This window comes from Humulus lupulus, chromosome 1 (genome assembly GCF_963169125.1).
Source record: "Humulus lupulus chromosome 1, drHumLupu1.1, whole genome shotgun sequence".
Taxonomy (NCBI): domain Eukaryota; kingdom Viridiplantae; phylum Streptophyta; class Magnoliopsida; order Rosales; family Cannabaceae; genus Humulus; species Humulus lupulus.
In genome coordinates this window covers 249323866-249344526 of record NC_084793.1, presented here as the reverse complement: position 1 = coordinate 249344526, position 20661 = coordinate 249323866, and the positions used below count along the sequence as shown (strand labels likewise).

At 36.9% G+C, this 20661-nt stretch overlaps 1 protein-coding gene and 1 non-coding gene across 2 annotated transcripts; one reads left to right on the top strand and one right to left on the bottom strand.

The window, feature by feature from the left end:
• Nucleotides 1–255: 255 nt before the first annotated feature.
• Nucleotides 256–362, bottom strand: LOC133813479 (small nucleolar RNA R71). The gene has a single exon (XR_009884488.1). It is a non-coding gene; the product is annotated as a small nucleolar RNA R71 (small nucleolar RNA).
• A 9583-nt stretch (nt 363–9945) lies between these two features.
• LOC133832185 (uncharacterized) lies at nt 9946–14835 on the top strand. Its single transcript, XM_062262563.1, has 2 exons — nt 9946–10080; nt 14383–14835. Exons 1-2 carry the CDS (start codon nt 9946–9948, stop codon nt 14833–14835), a joined length of 588 nt encoding a protein of 195 aa, XP_062118547.1.
• The last annotated feature ends 5826 nt before the right edge of the window (nt 14836–20661 follow it).

The window sequence follows — 20661 nt, the reverse complement described above, 5'->3', positions numbered from 1 at the left end:
TTAACCTCTTACCAACCTTCCATGGGTTGGAAAATGAGAGTCTGTACATGCATATACGGGAATTCGAAGAGGTGGTGGCTACATTCAACAACCGAGCTGATGTCACCAACATTGTGATATTGAAATTTTTTTCCTTTCTCTCTCAAGGACAAAGAAAAAAGCTGGTTGTATTCCTTAAGGCCTAGATCTATCGGAACATGGGACGAAATGACAAAAGCATTCTTTGCCAAATATTTCCCGCCCCATAAGACTAGTAGCCTTAAGAGGCAAATCTCTACCTTCATCCAGAAAGACCATGAAACTTTCCATCAGGTCTGGGAGAGGTTTAGAGATTTGATAAATCAATGCCCACATCATGGATACGAAAGTTGGCGTCTGATCAGCGATTTCTATGACAGTCTCACAACCGGACAAAGACAATTCGTACAAATGATGTGCAATGGCGAATTCCTTCAAAAAGATCCCGATGAAGCTTTCGAGTACCTCGACGATCTCGTTGAAAAGTCCTACACATGGAATGGACCGAGTCCTATGGACAAGCCACGATCAACTGGAATCTACCAATTGAGGGAAGAGGACAACGTCAAAAGCCAAATTGAATCATTGAAACAATAATTCGAGGCTTTCAAATCTCAAGAAGGTAAAGGAATCCATATGGCTGCAAAGGTAGAGACACGAGATCCATGCTTCATATGTGGAGGGACGGAACATAAACCGCAAGAGTGCCTAACTCTTGGTGAGTTAAGAGGAGGAAATGAGGAACAATGCAATGCTTTAGGGGATTACAAGAAGCCTCGTAACCCTTTCTCAAACACTTACAATCCTGGTTGGCGCAACCATCCAAATTTCAACTGGAAGGATTCAAACCAAGCATCTGGGAGCCAATGGAAGCCTGAGCAGCATCAACCGCCAAAAGCATACATTGCTCCTCAAAATAACATGCAGTCAAGTAATTCTCTTGAGAATACTTTGCAAATGCTTGCGCAAAATCAAATAGCCTCAACTCAAGAGCTCAAATATTGTTTCACACAAATGGTAGAGGAAATGAAAGACATGAAAATCCAAATGACAAAGCTAAACACTACTTTGGCAATTCAAGAGCATGGCAGACTTCCCACTCAACCTCTAATCCATCAAAAAGGGCAACACATGGCATAAACCTCCTCCTCTCTAGATACAAATTTCAAATAGGTTAATGCCATCTCTACTCGAAGTAGTCAAAGTACAATTTCACCGTTAACTAAGACAACGAATACGTCAATGCCCGCTCCAGATGATGATGTGCCAATAAGCATTCCAGTAAAGGCTCCCTTTCCTCAAGCTTTGAAATCCACTGGAAAGGTACTGGAAAATCATGGTGAAATCCTAGACCTTTTAACACAAGTGAAAATCAACTTTCCATTGTTGCATGTGATCAAACAAGTGCCGGCTTATGCCAAGGTTATCAAGGATTTGTGCACCGTTAAAAGAAAGCACCATGTTAAGAAAACTGCATTCTTGGCAGAACAAGCTAGCGCAGTAATTGACTGCAAGACACCGCCTAAGTACAAAGATCCTGGTTGTCCCACCATCTCATGCCAAATTGGGGAGCAGGATTTTGGTCAGGCCCTTCTAAACTTAGGAGCAAGTGTAAATCTCATGCCATATTCAATATGCTTGCAATTAGGTCTAGGAGAACTCAAGCCCACATCTATGGTGCTACAACTGGCTGATCGATCAGTTCAGAAGCCTCGGGGAATAGTAGAAGACGTTCTGATTCAAATTGAAAAATTCTATTACCCTGTTGATTTTCTCATCTTGGACACTCAATCTAAAGTGAGTATAGAGTCCAAAATTCCCATCATTCTCGGTAGACCTTTCCTCGCAACAACAAATGCACTCATTAACTGTAGGAATGGTCTCATGAAAATATCTTTCGGGAACATGACTCTAGAAGTGAATGTTTTCCACATTGGAAAATAACCACCTGACAATGATGAGTGTTTCCAATCATATCTGATCGATACACTTATTTTGGAAGAGGTCGAAGCGAAATACAAGTCTAATCATTTTAATCACCTCTTCCAAATTTCAGAAAGTTCTGAGCCCGATGAGTCTAAATCAACCCTGAAATCGTCAAACACTCACAGGCTAGAAGAACCATGTTTTGGAATCCAATCTTTGAGGAACTCCCTCAGGTTGTTCCCAAGAAATCAGGGGTAACAGTGGTACAAAATGATAAAGGGGAACTTGTTCCTAACAAGGTCACAATTGGGTGGCGCATGTGCATTGATTATAGAAAGTTAAATGCAGCCACCCGCAAAGACCATTTTCCGCTTCCATTCATCGATCAAATATTGGAACGTGTGGCGGGTCATCCTTTCTATAGTTTTCTCGATGGTTATTCAGGGTATTACCAAATTGAGATTGCCCTAGAAGATCAGGATAAGATCACATTCACTTGTCCTTTTGGTACTTTTTCCTTCCGGCGTATGCCATTTGGCCTGTGCAATGCTCCAGCCACTTTCCAGCGATGAATGATGAGCATATTTAGTGAGATGACCGAGAAATGTATGGAAGTATTCATGGATGATTTGACAGCCTTTGGAGATTCCTTTGAATCAAGCCTTCTCAATTTAGAGTCTGTGCTTAAGCGTTGCAAAGAGAAAGGCTTGGTACTCAACTAGGAAAAGTGTCATTTCATGGTGCCATCAGGCATAGTCTTGGGGCATGTCGTTTCAGAACGAGGAATTGAGATTGATCAATCAAAGATTGAACTCATATCAAAGTTTCCCACCCCCAATACTATTAAAGACATTCGATCTTTTCTTGAGCATGCAGAATTCTATAGGAGGTTCATACAAAATTTCTCGACAATTGCTCGCCCTTTGTCAAACCTCATAGAAAAAGATGTTTTGTTTAGTTGGACACCTGAGTGTGTGGAATCTTTCCGAACGATCATTGCAAAACTCACTTCCGCCCCTATCATTCAGCCACCAGATTGGAACTTATCATTCAAAGTCATGTGTGATGCTACCAATTATGCTATAGGGGCCGTCTTAGGTCAAAAAAGGGAAGGGAAGCCCTTCATTGTTTATTACGTAAGTAGAACTCTTAACAGTGCTTAGATGAACTATTCTACTACTGAAAAATAGTTACTTGTTGTACTATTTTCACTTGACAAGTTTCGTTCCTACCTGATTGGTTCACCTATCACAGTCTTTACGGACCATTTCGCCTTAAAATACCTTATTTCCAAAAAGGATGCTAAGGCGCGTTTAATTAGGTGGATCCTTCTGTTATAGAAATTTGATATGACCATAAAAGACAAGAGAGGATTTGAAAACGTGGTAGCGGACCACTTATCCCGTCTTGAATTTTCTGATTCCGTTGATGGCCCAGCCATTCGAGATGACTTCCCTAATGAACATCTCTTTGCAGTCACTAAGTTGCCATGGTACGCTCATATCGTTAATTACTTAGTGACTGGCGAACTTCCAACTGCATGGAGTGCACAAGATAAACGTAAATTTTTGGTCGAGGTTCGTAACTTCTATTGGGATGATCCATATCTTTTTAAGTATTGCCCCGGCGAAATTATGAGACGTTGTATTCCAGATGATGAAATTTTTAGTGTCCTGAACTTTTGTCATAATGAAGCTTGTGGTGGTCATTTTTCTATTAAAAAGACTACTGCAAAATCTTATAGTGTGGTCTTTATTGGCCCACTTTGTTCCAAGACACAAACAATTTCTGTCGATCATGTGAAAGGTGTCAGAAATTAGGTGCTCTGTCCCAGCGACATATGATGAAATTAAACCCAATTCTTATAATAGAAATATTCGATTGTTGGGGGATAGACTTTATGGGACCATTTCCACCTTCTTCTGGCTACCATTACATTCTCCTCACCATAGACTATGTCTCAAAATGGGTAAAAGCTGTGCCTTGTCGAAATAATGATAACACAACTGTTGTGAAATTCTTAAAGGAAAATGTGTTATCTAGGTTTGGCACACCACGTGCTATCATAAGTGATCAAGGCACCCATTTTTGCAACTATTCTTTTGAGACCTTAATGCAAAAATATGGCGTAATTCATAAGGTTGCATTGCCTTATCACCCACAAACAAATGGCCAAGTTGAGTTAGCCAACCGAGAAATTAAGCAAATCTTAGAAAAGACGGTTAATCATGACCGCAAAGATTGGTCCTCATGACTTCTCGATGCTCTCTGGGCATACCGCACTGCTTACAAAACTCAGCTTGGTATGTCTCCTTATAGGCTAGTCTATGGAAAAGCCTGCCACCTTCCTGTTGAGCTGGAACACAAAGCTTATTGGGCAGTTAAAAGCCTAAATTTTGATCTCAAGGCGGCAGGACTTAATCGTACGCTTCAGTTGTTAGGAATTGAAGAGTTAAGAAATGATGCTTATGATAACTCTAGGATCTACAAGGCTAAAATGAAAGCGGCCCATGATAGGCAAATCCTAAGAAAAGAATTTGAGCCAAACCAACGAGTGCATCTTTATGACTCTCATTTTCATATCCACCCTCGCAAGCTGAGATCAAGGTGGACTTGCCCATATGTTGTGAAACTCGTCTTTCCCAATGGTGTTGTTAAGGTCATAGACCCAACTGATGGGAGAGAATTCAAAGTAAATGGCCAACGACTGAAACACTACATATAGAGGGTGACCCAACCTGAAGAAGTCACTCTCGTGGAACCGGTTTACCAAGTCTAAGTAGTATTCCAAATTGTTTGTATATAGGTTTGTCTTTTGTTTATTTCCCTTTTGTCATTTTATTTTATTTTTTATCATTTTGTGTTTTTAGTTTTTCATGTTTTAGTGAATCAATATTCGCTCTATCACTCGACGCTCGCTATCCAAGTGTTCTCTTCCCCTGCTCTTTTACATTTATTATCTTTTGAGACATTGAGGACATTGTCAGATTTTGATTGGGGATGGTGAGCATATTCATGCACATTCATGTTGATTTGTTTCATATTAATATTTTCACGGTCAATTTTTTTTTAAAATTACTTATTTATTTTTGCAAAATGTTACTTTTGAGTCAATTTTTGTTATTTGTATTACTAAGAGTTTCTCTAGAGTTACCTAATTCACATGTCAAATGTTGTGGTAAGATGGTTGATTAGCACATATTTGCTTAGAAATTTGCCTTGTTTAAGAATTCATTATTTTCTGTGAGAGGTGAGACTTGAGAAAACAACTTTAAATTTTTTATTGATTCTTAGAAATGGTTATAATTATTTGGACAATGTATTGTGCTTTGAATGGATGATGTTTTAGGGATAATATTTTCTATAGAAAAATCTTATAGAGAGTCGTTTATTATGTTCTTCATGAAAAAAAAGAGACGAAAAAAGAAAAAAAAATAATAGAACAAGAAAGAAAAAAAAACACAGAAGCAATAGTTCTATCATTTTCAATTATATTGTCTCTTGTGTCCAAAATAAAAAAAAAAGTGTGTTTATTAATTTCATGTTTTATTTTATGGCTCTTAAACTAAATGTAAAGATTGTCTATTTAACTTAGAAATCCCGAGAAACTGGTTTTGTGGTACTCTTTATGGTGGTTGTCAAATAGTTATTTCCTATCTTCGTTTTAATAATTATTTAAGAGTTTGTCCAAAATATATACCCATTTGATGAGTGCTTACTTCTTTTCCAACTCCATGAGTGAAACCCTTAAACTTTAAATATTTTCAATTACATGAGAGGTTAATGGAGTTGAGACTTTTACTTGGCATAATTTCGAGGGCTTTATGTGCTATGGTTTGCGGTAAGAAGGTACAAGTTTGGTGCACACACTCACAACTCTAGATTTATTCGAAGTAGTTTTTATAACTCTTGTTGACTTGTTACTAACATTTTGTGTTAATACTTAAGTTCTTTTATAATTTTTGACCTGAAATATATCATGTTGACATTTATTATTTCGCTTGAATTGCTAGAGACTAGCAATAAGCTGGTTGGGGGTTGTGATTAGTGTTCAAAAGTATCATTTTATTAGTCTTAAAGTTTAAAATTAATTAAGTTTTAATTAATATTTTCATGGATTTATTGTCATATATTTTATATTTGAAAATATTAATTTAAATTTAATTTGTGTTTAATTTTCAAGAAATAAAATGTATTTTGACACAAAGAAAAAGAAAGAAGAAATAATGAATTAAAATTGAAGAAATCATAAAAAATGGCATTTTTGACAAAATTTGGCCCAAAACCAAGCCTAGGCCCAAGTCTACAGCTGCCACCCCTGAGCCACCTGACGAAGTCGAGCCGAGCCGAGCGGAGCTATTGACGAGCCGCCTGACGCGCTAGCTGCCGAGCCAACCCGATCCCACTACCTGCCTCACTCACCTGCTGCTGTCCCCCACGCGCCTGACGCACTCCACTGCCGAGCCAATCAGTGCATGACACGTGGCCAACGTGTCTCTTTGACTGCTGCAACTTGTCTCCCACTTATCCCACTTTGCACCAATTTTGCAGCCATTTTTCCCACTCTTTTGTACACGATTTTAACACATTTTGGGCCATATTTCCACTATAAATAGATAGCTAAATATAGGAAAAAATCATCAAATTGTGGAATTAAGTGTGGAGAGTATAGTGAGAGAGAAAAACATTTATTTTTGTTCTTATTTCTCTTTCATTTCTTTTACATTACTTTGAGTGAAAACAATGCCTATTTTAGGCTAAATTCTCTTGTGGAAAGGCTAGAGTGAAGTTCATGTTTCACATTATATTTTTAATATATTGATTCTTTATTTTGTTCTTCATTTCTATATCTTTGTTACAATTAAATTTATTTTTTTCTAATTTTTATTCTAAATTTATTAGTATCTTTTACATAAGTCTAGTCATGCTCTTCTTATGTAATTTAGGCTCTTAATTTAATTTATGATATTTATTATATTATATGCTTTTTACTGCATTCTGCCATTGGTATTTTGTCGCTCTAAGGAATATAATATGATAGGTTTTTAAAATTAGAAGTTAGTATAATTTAATTAAAGAACATATTTTAAGGTGAGCTTTATTATATATATTTTCCAACTATAATTAATGGTGTAGAATTATAGTTGAGTAGAATGAATCAATTTTATAATATATATATATATGTTTGCATGAATGAAACTTATGCCTTCCATATTTTCTTTCTGATTCTAATTCCTCGATTTTGTTTATTTAATGTTTTAAAAAAATATATTCTTTTTCAAAGTTACATTATTTCAAAGTTTATTATTTCTAATTTACTAATCTTTCTTTTTACTTGTATTTTACTTCTCTGTGGATACGACATAGCCCGATTACTACTGCGACCGCTTAGGAGTTATTGAGCGAAATCACCAATTGTTGTTGCTTGATGCTCATGAGATATCACATGGATGAATCCATTCGTGATAGTATTCCTAAGTCTGAAAATGCGAAGGATTTTCTTGCTTCCATTAAGGAAAAGTACCAGAAATTCTCAAAGAATGAGAAGATTGAACACTTGAACATGCTCCATCATGCCATTTATGATGGTTCAAGTGACATCAGGGGTCATATTGACAAGCTCATGAGCTATTATCACAAACTTAAGGCCATGGGTATGGACCATGGTGAGGATTACATGGCGTGGTTGGTGATGGAGACCATTCCATCTCAGTTTTATGCGATCATATCAAGCTATAATGCTCAGAAAGAGCAATGGACTATTGGGGAGATGTCTGCTATTCCCTCCAAGGAAGAGGAGAACATGAGAAAAGGTAGGGCAAGAAGCATCTCTATGGTGACAAATCCTAACAATCCGAACAATCCTCACAAGAGAAAGTTCACTTCCAATAACTCTGGTAACCAAAAATCTCTCAAGAAAAAGACTCTTAGTCCTAAAGGGAATGGACAGTCAGGCTCATCCTCTAATGGTCATAAGAATGAGTTTTTCAAAGGGAAGTGCAACTTTTGCCAGAATTTTGGGCACAAGAGAGCTGATTATTGAAAGCTCAAAGCTCACCTAGAGAAGAAAGGTAACTGTCTTGTGATGGTTTGTTTAGAATCCAATATTATTGATGTGCCCTCAAATTATTGGTGGTTAGATACTGGAGCCATTATTCATGTTACAAATTCCTTGCAGGCAGTGACAAGTCGAAGAAGACCGAGTAGTCTGGAGTAGAATGTGTACATGGGAGACGATACAAAAGTCCAAGTTGAATTTTTGGGGACAGTTAGATTACAGTTGAATACAAGACATTTTTTTTTGGAGTTACAGGATGTTGCTTACATACCCTCTTTTAGGAGGAATTTGATTTTTGTATCCATTTTGGATAGGCTAGGTTATAGTCTTCTTTTTGGAACTGGAAAACTCACTTTGTATCATGACTCTCTTTTGGTTGGAAATGGAACTTTATGTGGAAATTTATATAAACTTGATTTGCATGATGTTGCTTCTGTTTCTTCTACTTCTTGTCTTAATACTGTTGTTGGCTCTAAACGTGCAAGATTAGATTTGAAATCTTCTATGTTGTGGCACAAACATTTAGGTCATATCTCTAGAGACAGAATGGAAAGGTTGATCAAAGATGGGGTACTTCAAGATCTGGATTTTTCAGATTTCACTGCCTGCGCTGATTGTATTAAAGGAAAGTTAACTGCCAAGGTTAGAAAGACTAAAACAGACAGGTGCACAGGATTGTTGGAGTTGATTCACACTAATATATGTGGACATTTTGTTCCACCTGCCATGGGTGGTTATAGATACTTCATCACTTTTATTGATGATTTTTCCCGTTATGGCCATGTAGAGCACATTCATGAAAAATCTGAATCTTTGGATGCGTTTAAGATTTTTAAGACGAAAGTTGAGCTTCAAAAAGGGAAGAAGATCAAGGCAGTTAATTCCGATAGAGGTGGAGAGTATTATGGACGTTATGATGAAAATGGAAGGAACCCCGGGCCTTTCGCTAGGTACTTACAGGAATGTGGCATTGATGCAAGATATACAATGCCAGGAACACCCCAACAGAATGGAATTGCTGAAAGGAGAAATCACATTCTTCTTGACATGGTGCGATGTATGTTGATTCATTCTAGTTTACCAGAGTTTTTATGGGGTGAGGCATTGAAGACTGCAGCTTATATCTTGAATCAAGTGCCCAACAAGTCTGTCCCAAAGATGCCTTATAAGCTATGGTCAAGTAAGAAACCAAGCTTGCATCATTTTCATGTTTGGGGTTGCAAAGCAGAAGGGAGGCCCTACAATCCATAGTCTAAGAAACTTGATCCGAAGACCATTAGTGGCTGCTTTGTAGGCTACACCATTGGCTCAAGGGGTTCCAAATTTTATTGCCCATCCCACACTACCAGAGTTATAGAATCAGATAGTGTTGTCTATTTTGAAGATTAATTTGGTTCAAGTCAAGGGTCAAGAGAAATAGTTTTCAGGGAAGAATGCATTTTTGTCCCTGTACCCGTCGCTTCTGCTCCTATTGATGACCCTATGATTGAACAGATTCCAGTAGAAACTCATGATGAACCTCAAAATCAAGAACAAGGTGAAAATCTTGAAGTTGGGGATGATGAAGTTATGGTGAGAAGATCACAGAGAACCTGCAAGTCTGCTATGTCTATTTGCAGGAACATGAGTTTGATGTGGGAGATACTTCTAAGCCATTCACTTATCAAGAAGCCATGAGTAGTCCTAAATCTATGTAGTGGATGGATGCAATGAAAGAAGAACTGAGTTCTATGTCACAAAATGAAGTTTGGGAGTTGGTTGAACTACCCAAAGGTTGCAGACTCATTGGATGCAAATGGGTGTATAAGATCAAACGTGACTCGAATGGGCAAGTGGAAAGGTATAAGGCTAGGCTTGTGGCTAAAGGCTATAGCCAGAAATAAGGTATTGATTTCAAAGAAACCTTTTCACCTGTTTCTACCAATGATTCGTTGCGAATCATTATGGCTATTGTTGCTCATTTTGATCTAGAACTCAATAAAATGGATGTTAGGGCCGCCTTCTTGAATGGAGATTTATCTGAAGATGTTTACATGAATCAACCTGTTGGTTTTGAGAAGTCTTGCAAAGAACACGTGGTTTGCAAGCTCAAGAAGTCTATCTATGGGCTTAAACAAGCATTAAGGCAGTGGTATCTCAAGTTTGATATGATTGTCACTGCAAATGGCTTCAAGGAGAATGTAGTAGATCAATGTATATACATGAAGGTAAGTGGGAGCAACTTTATTTTTCTAGTATTGTATGTTGATGACATCTTGCTTGTATCTAATAATTCTGACCTGTTGTCTGAGACAAAGCAACTTTTGTTTAGCCATTTTGATATGAAGGATCTTGGCGAGGCTTCCTATGTGCTTGGGATTTAGATTCTTCGGGATAAGGCTAATGGTATTCTTCATTTGTCTCAGAAGACTTACATTGATCGGATCTTGAAAAGATTCAATATGCATGCATGTTCTCCTGGGAAGGCACCAATAGTGAAGGGTGACAAGTTCTCAAAGGCTCAATGTCCACAAAATGATAAAGAGAGAGATGAAATGAAAGTCGTTCCTTATGTGTCATTGGTTGGTAGCTTGATGTATGCTCACGTATGCACATGCCCTGATATTGCTTTTGTTGTCGGCGTGTTGGGTAGATACTTGAGTGATCCTGGACTTAGCCATTGGAAAGTGGCTAAGAAAGTCATGAGGTATCTTCAGGGTACCAAGAATCATATGTTGACTTACTGGCGAGCTGACACTCTTGATATAGTTGGGTTCAATGACGCCGATTATGCAGGATGTGTGGATGATAAAAAGTCCACTTCAGGCTACATTTATATGATGGCCGGAGGAGCTGTTTCTTGGAAAAGTGTCAAGCAGACACTCACAGATTCTTCTACGATGGAGGCAGAGTATATGGCGTGTTATGAGGCTACTTGTCAAGCAATATGGCTGCGGAATTTCATTTCAACATTGAGTGTTGTAGACTCTATTTCGAGGCTGCTGAAATTATATTGTGACAACTCCGCAATAGTAGCTTTCTCTAAGAACACTAGGAGTACTTCTCGCTCAAAGCATATTGATATAAAGTACTATTTTGTTAAAGAGAAAGTCGCTGAGTCCCTCATTTCTATTGAGTACACGCCCACCACTAGCATGTTAGCAGACCCGCTAATGAAAGGCTTACCCATATGTGTGTTTTTAGAGCACGTTACCCGAATGGGATTATCAGGAGCCTAGCTTGTTGAGCTCAGTGGGAGTTTTGTTATTTATGTATTGAACATGCTAGTATTTTGTATGGATTGCTTATAGCTTGTATTTTGTTCTGAACATGCATAATGATAATTGAAGTCACTTCTTATTGTTGTTATTACGTATATATGTTTATATATATATTATTATTCATTGAAGTGACAGGTACAAAAGGAGATGAATGTGCATAGTCTCAATCTATCATACCTCATGCACGTTTGGTTTGATAGTTAATGGTTGTTATGATATTTAAATGTCTACAGGGCCAAGTCATATTTGTATCCTATCGGTATGATATTATGTATGATTTATTTGACTGCCATGTGTGTGTTAGACAATATTATGGTGGTTTGATTATATTGTCCAAGTGGGAGAATGTTAGAATTATTATTATGGACTAATATAATCATAAACATTATTCCATAATCACAACCATTAACCAAAGTGCCTATTAATTACCAATAACCATAATGGGATGGCTCACACTTACTAATTGCATTAGAGGCACATGGTGGCGCCCTAATAACTATATGTTGGCCCATTAAACTATAGTCCACCACCACTATCATAATAAACCTAATTAACCTACTAATACCCCTTAGGGTAAGTGGGCATAAAAGGGTAGAAGGCATATAGTTGAAAGTGTGTGTGGTGTGGTGGTAGTTTTGATCAAAGGGTTGCTCTCCATAAGCACTCTATATAACATTTGCATTTTTTGTGGCTGCTTTGAGTATTAAAAAGATTGGAAGAGGTCATCATGGCTCAAGGTGATGGAATGCACAACTTGGGAGGTATGTTCTTCATTGTGCAATTAATTCCCTAAATAAAATATGGTCTTGGTTGTTGCATGAGCATTGAATGTTGTTCATTGAATCTGATAAATGGATATAATGCTCATAATATGTGTTTATAAACTAACAATGCTTTGATCATTGAAACTTGTTACACGAATATGTTGTTCAAAAACTAGTCTCACTCTCACACCATCACAAGTATCGCTTTATAACACTGCGTATATATCGTGTAATTAAGTACGACCATCACTTAAGGCGATCTCCAACCATGCAGTATATTTGGGATGCATATATATATATTATTTATGTTAATAAAGTTTAGAAATTAGTTTATTTTGAGTGAGTTAAATTGTGTAGAAAAGTGTTATTAATTTTTTCTTAATTATAATTTAATTAAATTTTTGTATAATTTTTAACTTTTTAGTTAATATTTATACTTATAAGAAATTGAAGATTAACACTGAAATTAATAGAAGAAACATTGAACAAAATACAATAAAACATTATTAAATTTTTTAAATCAAACTTAAAACATTACAATAAAACATTAGAAAATTAAACATACATTAAAAGTCAAAATCAAACACACCAAACATCAAACCGAAAGCAATAACATAAATCTGAAAGAAGTGAGATAAACTAAGACAATTTAATAATTTGGAAAATTATTTCCAGTTCCGCCGAGATAATCATAATATTGATTGTAATCTTGTGGGACATTTTTAGATCTTTGCCCTTGATCTTGAGATGGTTGGTCTTCACCTTGAGCTCTTTCTCCTTGATACTGAGATGCTCGATATTGAGATCCTTCTCCTTGTTGACCATGTTAGGATATTTGTGCTCTTTCTCTGTAGATTATTCTTTTTTCGCTTTGAATGCACTGACGAAACTCTGGATCGGATATAGAATCCAAATCCATAAATAAAATTTTATCATCAACCTTTCTTCTATGACGTTCATTTTTATCTTCGTTATCCTTTTCAATAACTTGAACAAGTTTTTGACTTTGTTCCATTAGTTTTTAAAAAATTTCATCACCAAGTTGTTTTGCTTTTGCTTTTTTCACACTCATAGGTCTTTCAGTTGAATTAGTAGTGATCTCCTCATCATTTATATTAAGATCAAATGAACTCATGTCGGTGGATGCCGATGTCGATGACTCAAAATTGTGAGAAGATGATTTGGACGAAGTAAAATTATGACCTTCTTGTTACAATCTAGTTGGTGCATTGGTATTGTCATTTGTAAATTTCTCAATATCTTTAAGGATGGCCCACAAATGATCAAATTTAAATCCTCGGTTGTATTTTGGATCTTGGGCTAACAACATATTTGCTTGATTTAACTGTTAAAATATAAATAAGAGAATGATGTCAATAAAATTTGAAAACAAGTTAGTAACAATAAGTAAACTATAATAATATGCACTAACAATATATTCCTATGAAACACCACTTAGGTTCTTCTTTTCAATTTGGTTAACACAGAAAGAATGGTCAACATTCGACTTTGGAAAGATCTTCCCGGTTGAGGTTGATTACTAGATATCGAAGACTTGTGGTACTTCGATTCAACTCTTTCCCAAAAAAAATTTCTTGATTGGTTTCTTCCTATGATTGGATCTTGAGAAATGTCAATATAGATATGACACAAGTGCATATCTTCCTCAAGTGAGTATGAAGTAGTGCGAATTGAAGACATTTTGGAAGAAAATATAGTTGTTTCAAAAATATGTTGAGGAGGTGTGATTAACTTGAATGAGTAGTATGCAATTGTATAATGATGTAAAAGCTACATAAGATCATATTTCTTATCTTCAGATTTTGAAAAAGTAAAGATAAGATCTGATTTGACAACACGATGCAACGGTAGAGATCGTGGTCAAATTAATCCAACAGCACAGATTAATTTCTCAGATTTCTTTTTTTCAGAATTTTAAAAAGTAAAGATAAGATCTTATTTGACAACACAGTGCAACGATTGAGATCTTGGTCAAATTAATCTAAATTAATCTAGCAGCATTGATTAATTTATCAGATTTCTTATCTTCAGAATTTGACAAAGTAAAGATAAGATCTGATTTGACAATACAATGCAACGGTAGAGATCGTGCTCAAACTAATCCAGTAGCATAGATTAATTTCTTAGATTTCTTATCTTCATAATTTGAAAAAAGTCAGATAAGACAAGGATATTTACACTATAAAACATGTATATCATACATGAATATCAGGTAGACCAAAAAATATATACAGTTTAACTTTGATAAAAGATTAATTCTTATCGTGGTAGTTCATCTTATTTGTCATCGTCTTCTTCATTGGATGATGACTATTATAATGATATAGAAACGTAGGCGGTAGATCAAATTACCGCTAACAACAATTTCTGCTTTGCTCAACACCAAAACAACCAAGGCTCACCCCAGAGCTCAATTCCTGGTCATATCGTTATCAACCGTGACCGGGAAAATGTTGATTGTAACATCTTCAATGAATATTTTGCAGAGAATCCTCAGTTTAATGATTCTATGTTTCGCCGAAGATTTCAAATGGGTTGTGCTTTGTTCCTTCATATTTTTGATGCTATACAAGGCCATGACAATTACTTCGTCCAACGAAGGGATGGAATCGGTAAACTTGGGCTATCGGGTTTGCAAAAAGTAACAACTGTATTTTTAATGTTGACATACGGTGTACCAGCAGATGCTACCGATGAATACATCAAAATAAGAGAATCTACTGCTTTAGAAAGTTTGAAGCAATTTTGTCGTGCTTTTGTCGAGGTATTTGGAGCCTGCTATCTCTAATCACCTAACGTTGATGATGTTGCAAGACTACTCCACATTGGTGAATGTCAAAGTTTTCCAAGAATGTTGGGTAGTTTAGATTGTTTGCATTGGAAATGGAATAATTGTCAAATGGCTTGGGGAGGACAATATGTCGGTCGTAGTGGATCCCTTACTATTATTCTTGAAGCTGTAGCTGACTATGATCTCTGGATATTGCATGCATATTTTGGTCTGCCGGGATCTAATAATCATATTAATGTGCTGGAGGCATCCCATCCTTTTGCTAATCTTGCTGAAGGTAAAACTCTACCTGCTAATTATGTGATTAAAGGAAAAGAGTATAATATGAGTTATTATTTAGCTGACGGTATATATCCAAAATGATCTACTCTTGTTCAAAGTATTCATGTTTCACGCACCCCAAAAAAGAATTTTTTTGCAATGAAACAAGAAGCATGTAGAAAAGATGTAGAGCGTGCATTTGGAGTATTGCAATCTAGATTTGCAATTGTGGCAAGACCAGCATGCCTTTGGAATAAGAAAGTATTACATGATATAATAATTTCGTGTATTATTATGCATAATATGATAATAGAATATGAACATGATGTTAATGCAACAATTGAAGAGTGAGTCGAAGTGCCAAGTCCAGAAGTTGAGATGGTGGGCGATGATAATGCTCGGTTTCAAGAATTCCTTTCGAGACATAGAAAAATCAAGGATAAGCAAGCTCACATTGAACTTCGAAATGCATTAATTGAACACCTGTGGGACGAATATGCTAACTCGGAGAATTAGTATAATTTCATTAATCTTTTCAAGTGTGTGTTATGTTTTTTATTTAATTTACCGTAATGTTTTTTCTCTAGTAATGTAATATTTATTTTAGCACATGTAATATGATATTTTAATTTATCGAGTTTTAATAATCTATAGCATTATTGTCATGTAATTAATTAATAGTTTTATTTTTATTAAAATAATTCATTGTATATAATAATTGTTGTGATTTTAGTAAAATAATATAATAATAAAAAGAATATTATATATTATTAAAAAAATATAATGATAAAGAATATTTTTTTGGTGTAACTTTTAGTATTGTGGTTGGAATGGGAAAAATATATAACAGCATATTTGGTGTTGGTCAACACCAAATTTGGTGATATTGTTGGAGATGGTCGAAAGACGAACATTGTTAGATTCGAATCTATTGTAGTAACAAATAAAAAAAAGGCAAAGAAGATTTATCTCCAAGAAATGTGATCTTTCTTTTTCTTTGTCTTGTCTTTTGACATGGTTTCCATAGTTTGGAAAGTTTGAGAGTTTGTAGAAGATGTGGTGTTGTTCTGAACTGTTGTGGCCTTGGCTCAATGGCGACCAGCTTAGGGACCCTGAAAGAGTTGGAGGAACGATGTGCTCAAATTACTTTGGAGGATGAAGAATCAGGAGGGCTTCGTATGAGGCTAGCACGGAGAATGAAGGTATTGATACTCAGTGGTGTTTGGTTGGAAGATTTTTAAGAGGAAGGGTTATTGCTTTCGACATCATGCATCATATGCTTGCTTCCTTATGGAAAATGGGGAAATGAATGTTTGTTAAAGAAATCTACTACAACTTCTACTTGTTTCAGTTCTACAATGAAATTGATATTCAACAAGTCATTGATGGCAGCCCTTGGATGTTCAATCGGATGCCTTTAATCTTTGAGAGACTTCAAGTAGGGGAAAACCCAAGAGATTTAAGGATGAATAAATTGGATCTTTGGGTCCAAATTCATGATCTTCAACCTGGGTTTATGCCTGAAAGGGTTGTAAAGGATATTGCGAATGTTATAGGACTTTTCGTGGAATCTATTGCTTCTAAATTTGTAGGGGTCTGGAAGGAATTCTTGAGGATTAGAGTGACCATTGATATTGAGAAACCTTTGAAGAGAAAGTTGAAGATTAAGAAAGAAGGCTCTTCTCATTTCTGGGTTAATTTTAAGTATGAAAAGGTACCTACCTTTTGTTTTATCTATGGAATAATTGGGCACTCTGAAAAGTTCTATGATCGCCTTTTTGATTCTTCAGTGGACAACTTAGAGAAGCCATATGGTGTTTGGATGAGAGCACAACCAAGAAGACACAATCAGTTGATAGGGGCGAAATGGTTGCGTTCTAGCAGTCAGTTCCTTTAAGAAGTTGATAGCAGAAGTTATTCAGGGGCACAGTGCAACCAGAACAATAGCATAGGTATTGAGTATTCAGATGTCGAGGCAGCTTAAATGGACGAGGATGAGGCGGAAAGGAGAGTCAGTTTTGAAAGTGTCAGTCGTCGTTCAGGTGGTAATACAGGGCAAGCAAGAAAGAGCGATGATGGCACCATAATTGATTATCAGAGTTATGGAGCCCCAATAACTCATCTTTGCGTATCTCAGACAAAAAGGAGAAGGAGTATAAGGAAGGCTCTGGCTGGTGAGGATGTTTTTGATGTGGGGTTTCGAATTACAAAGGGAGGAATGGAGTCACATGATTATGGGGTGGGCCTTAGCAATGGTGCTCGCCAAAAGTCATGACTACCCTCAGTTGGAACTGTCATGGGCTTGGGAACCCACGGGCTGTTCGGTTCCTTAAAGAGATTGTATCTCATAAGAAGCCAAAATTTATTTTCTTGTGTGAAGCGTTATGCAGTAGAGCTAAAGTTGAGTTTCTTGGTCGAGTGGTGGGTTATGAGGGAGTGTTTTCTATTGTTGCTCAAGGTAGGAGTGGAGGTGTGGCTATGTTGTCAAAAGAGAGGGATGATCTTACTATCCTTGGCTTTTCCAAAAATCATACTGATTCTGTGGTTTGTTTACAAGGTTACCGTGCTTATAAACTCACGAGGTTCTATGGGGAGCCAAATCGAAACAGAAGGAAAGTTACTTGGGATCTTATTCGTAAACTTCACGAGGAGAGAGATGACCCTTGGTGTATCATTGGGGATTTTAATAACGTCCTTAGTCAAGATGATAAAAATGGTGGGGCTAGATATCCTAGTTGGTTGATTATTGGTTTTCAACAAGTGGTGCATGATTGTGGCTTAATGGATTTAGAGCTTCGGGGTCATCAATTTACTTGAGAAAGAGGTAGGGGTACACACCAGTGGACTGAAGTGCCTATTGATAGAGACTTGGTGTCCCAAGCTTGGATTGATTTGTTTTCGTTGGCTAGACTTACAAATTTGGACTTTTCCTCATCAGACCACAGCCTGATTCATTTAGAGCCTGTTTATTGAAGTCAGTGGAGGAAGAAATATTCTTTCAAATTCGAAAATGCTTGGTTATCTAAACCTTTGTGTTATCAGCTTGTCCAAGACAGTTGGGAGAGAGGATGCCAGTTAGATTTTGGAGGTAAGGTGCAACTGTGTATAACTTCTCTTTCTTAGTGGGGTCGTGAGGTTAATGGTAGGTTTAAGGGACGGCTGAAAGCTTGCAAGGAGGTTCTACAACAGTTCAAAAGTAGGATTGATAAGGAGGGTTTTTCTCGCTATATAGAGGCCTATCAACACCTCTTTCAAACACTTCATCAACAAGAGGTTTATTGGAAGCAAAGATCAAAACAGATTTGGCTTCAACATGGGGATAATAATAGCAAATATTTTCACGCTATGGCTAGTAAGAGAAGAACTAATCAAATTTCTAGGTTGAGGAATGACAAAGGTAGAGTGGTGGATTGGGAGACTGGTTTAGATACCTTAATTCTAGATTTTTTTGACAAGATCTTTACAACTTCTATTACGATTTGGTCTGAGATTATGGAGCATATTTCGCCTTGTGTCACTGCTGCCCAAAATTCTGAGTTATTGAAAGAAGTTTTTGATGATGATGTGCAGAAGGTAGTCTTTCATTTGCATCCCGATAACGCTCCTGGTCCTGATGGACTGAACCTAGTTTTTTTTCAATCTTTTTGGACCACAGTTGATAGAGATGTGGTGGAGGTTTTTCGTTCTTTCTTTCGCAATGGTGTCCTTCTGAAAACTTTGAATATTATCAACATTGTTTTGATTCCTAAGAAGCATCAGCCAGAAGTGATGAGTGATTTACGTCTCATTTCACTTTGTAATATCATTTACAAAGTCATGTCCAAGGTCGTGGCTAATAGACTCAAACCTCTTTTATGTTGTGTTATAGTTGATAATCAAAGTGCTTTTATTCCTAATAGGCTTATTATTGACAATATCATGATTTCCTTTGAAATTCTCCATTATTTGAAGTTGAAGACTCAAGGCAAAGAAGGCTATATGGTTGTCAAACTTGACATGAGTAAATCTTATGAAAGGGTTGAGTGGCTCTATCTTCAAGCAATGATGAATAGGATGGGGTTTGCTTCTCATTGGATCCATCTTGTAATGCAGTGCATTTCGTCGGTTACCTATAAGGTGGTCTTGGGAAATAAAGAGTTGGGTCCTATTTTACCATCTAGAGGGCTTCATCAAGGTGATCCTATCTCACCCTATTTTTTTCTCATTTGCACTGAAGGTTTGTCGTCTCTTATTTCTCATTTCGAAAGTAGAGGCTATCTTCATGGTTGTCGAGTTGCAAGGAATGCTCCTGTGGTTTCTCATTTACTATTTGTAGACGACAGTTATTTATATTGTAGAGCTTCAAAGCAGGAAGCAGCCAATATTAATCTTCTTCTTCAGCTGTTTGAGAAAGGTTCAGGGAAGCAGATGAATTTCTCTAAGCCCTCGGTTTTTTTTAGCTCCAATACACCAATGGAGAGAAGAAATAGCGTTTTACTCAGCTAGGTATTTCGGCAGCTGGGGTTGGTAGCCTTTTCTTGGGCTTACTGAATACTTTGGGGAGAAATAAGAAGGCTTTGCTGGGTTATTTGAAGGACAGAGTTTAAAAACGAATTGAGGGTTGGGAAGGTAAGTTGCTGTCTAGAGCTGGTAGTCTTTCTTAAAACCGTTGTTCAAGCTTTGCCGTCTTATGGTATGAATGTGTCCCTACTCCCTTTAGAGATGTGTCATGATATTGAAATAATGATGAATATGTTTTGGTGGTCTATTTCATCTAAAAAGAGGAAAGGTATATCTTGGATGTGTTGGGATAGGCTCACAAAGCCAAAAATTGGAGGAGGGATGGGTTTTAGGAAGTTGCGTGCTTTCAACTTGGCTCTTCTTGGTAAGAAAGGCTGGTGGCTTTTAAGTTATTCAGATAGTTTAGTGAGCAGAAGTTTTAAAGCCTGTTTTTATCCTAACTGCTCTTTTTTTTAATGCAAAGGTCGGGAATAATCCTAGTTTTATTTGGTGGAGCATTTTGGAGGCCCAAGAGTTGATTTGCAAAGGTGCTAGGAAAAGCATTGGTTCGGGCAACCATGTAGATATTATTAGAGATCCGTGGTTTCTAGATGATAACAATCCCTATGTTTCGTCTAACCACCATGCCGTCAAAGACAATAAGGTTGCTAATTTAATGGTAGTGGGGGAGAAGAATTGGGATGTTGAGGTGATTGCTGATTTATTTAATCCTAGAGACATAGAGTTGATTACTAGCCTTCCTCTTAGTGAGAATATTGAGCAGGCATTGGTACTGGTCCAACGATCATTCTGGGAAGTTCACAGTCAAGAGTGTCTACAATTTGCTGCAGAGTATGCGTTGTCAGTGGCTTATGGAAGATAATTCGGGCTTTTGGCATAAGCTTTTGCAACTCACCTCCCAAGGTCCGAAATTTTTTGTGGAGGGCAGCTGCTAAATGTCTTCCTTCGTGTGTGGAGCTGAGACTGAATCATGTTGAGATGGAGGCTAGTTGTCCTGTCTGTAAGTTGGTTCCTGAAACTATTTTGCATTGTCTTGTGGAGTGCCATTTTGCTCAAGCTTGC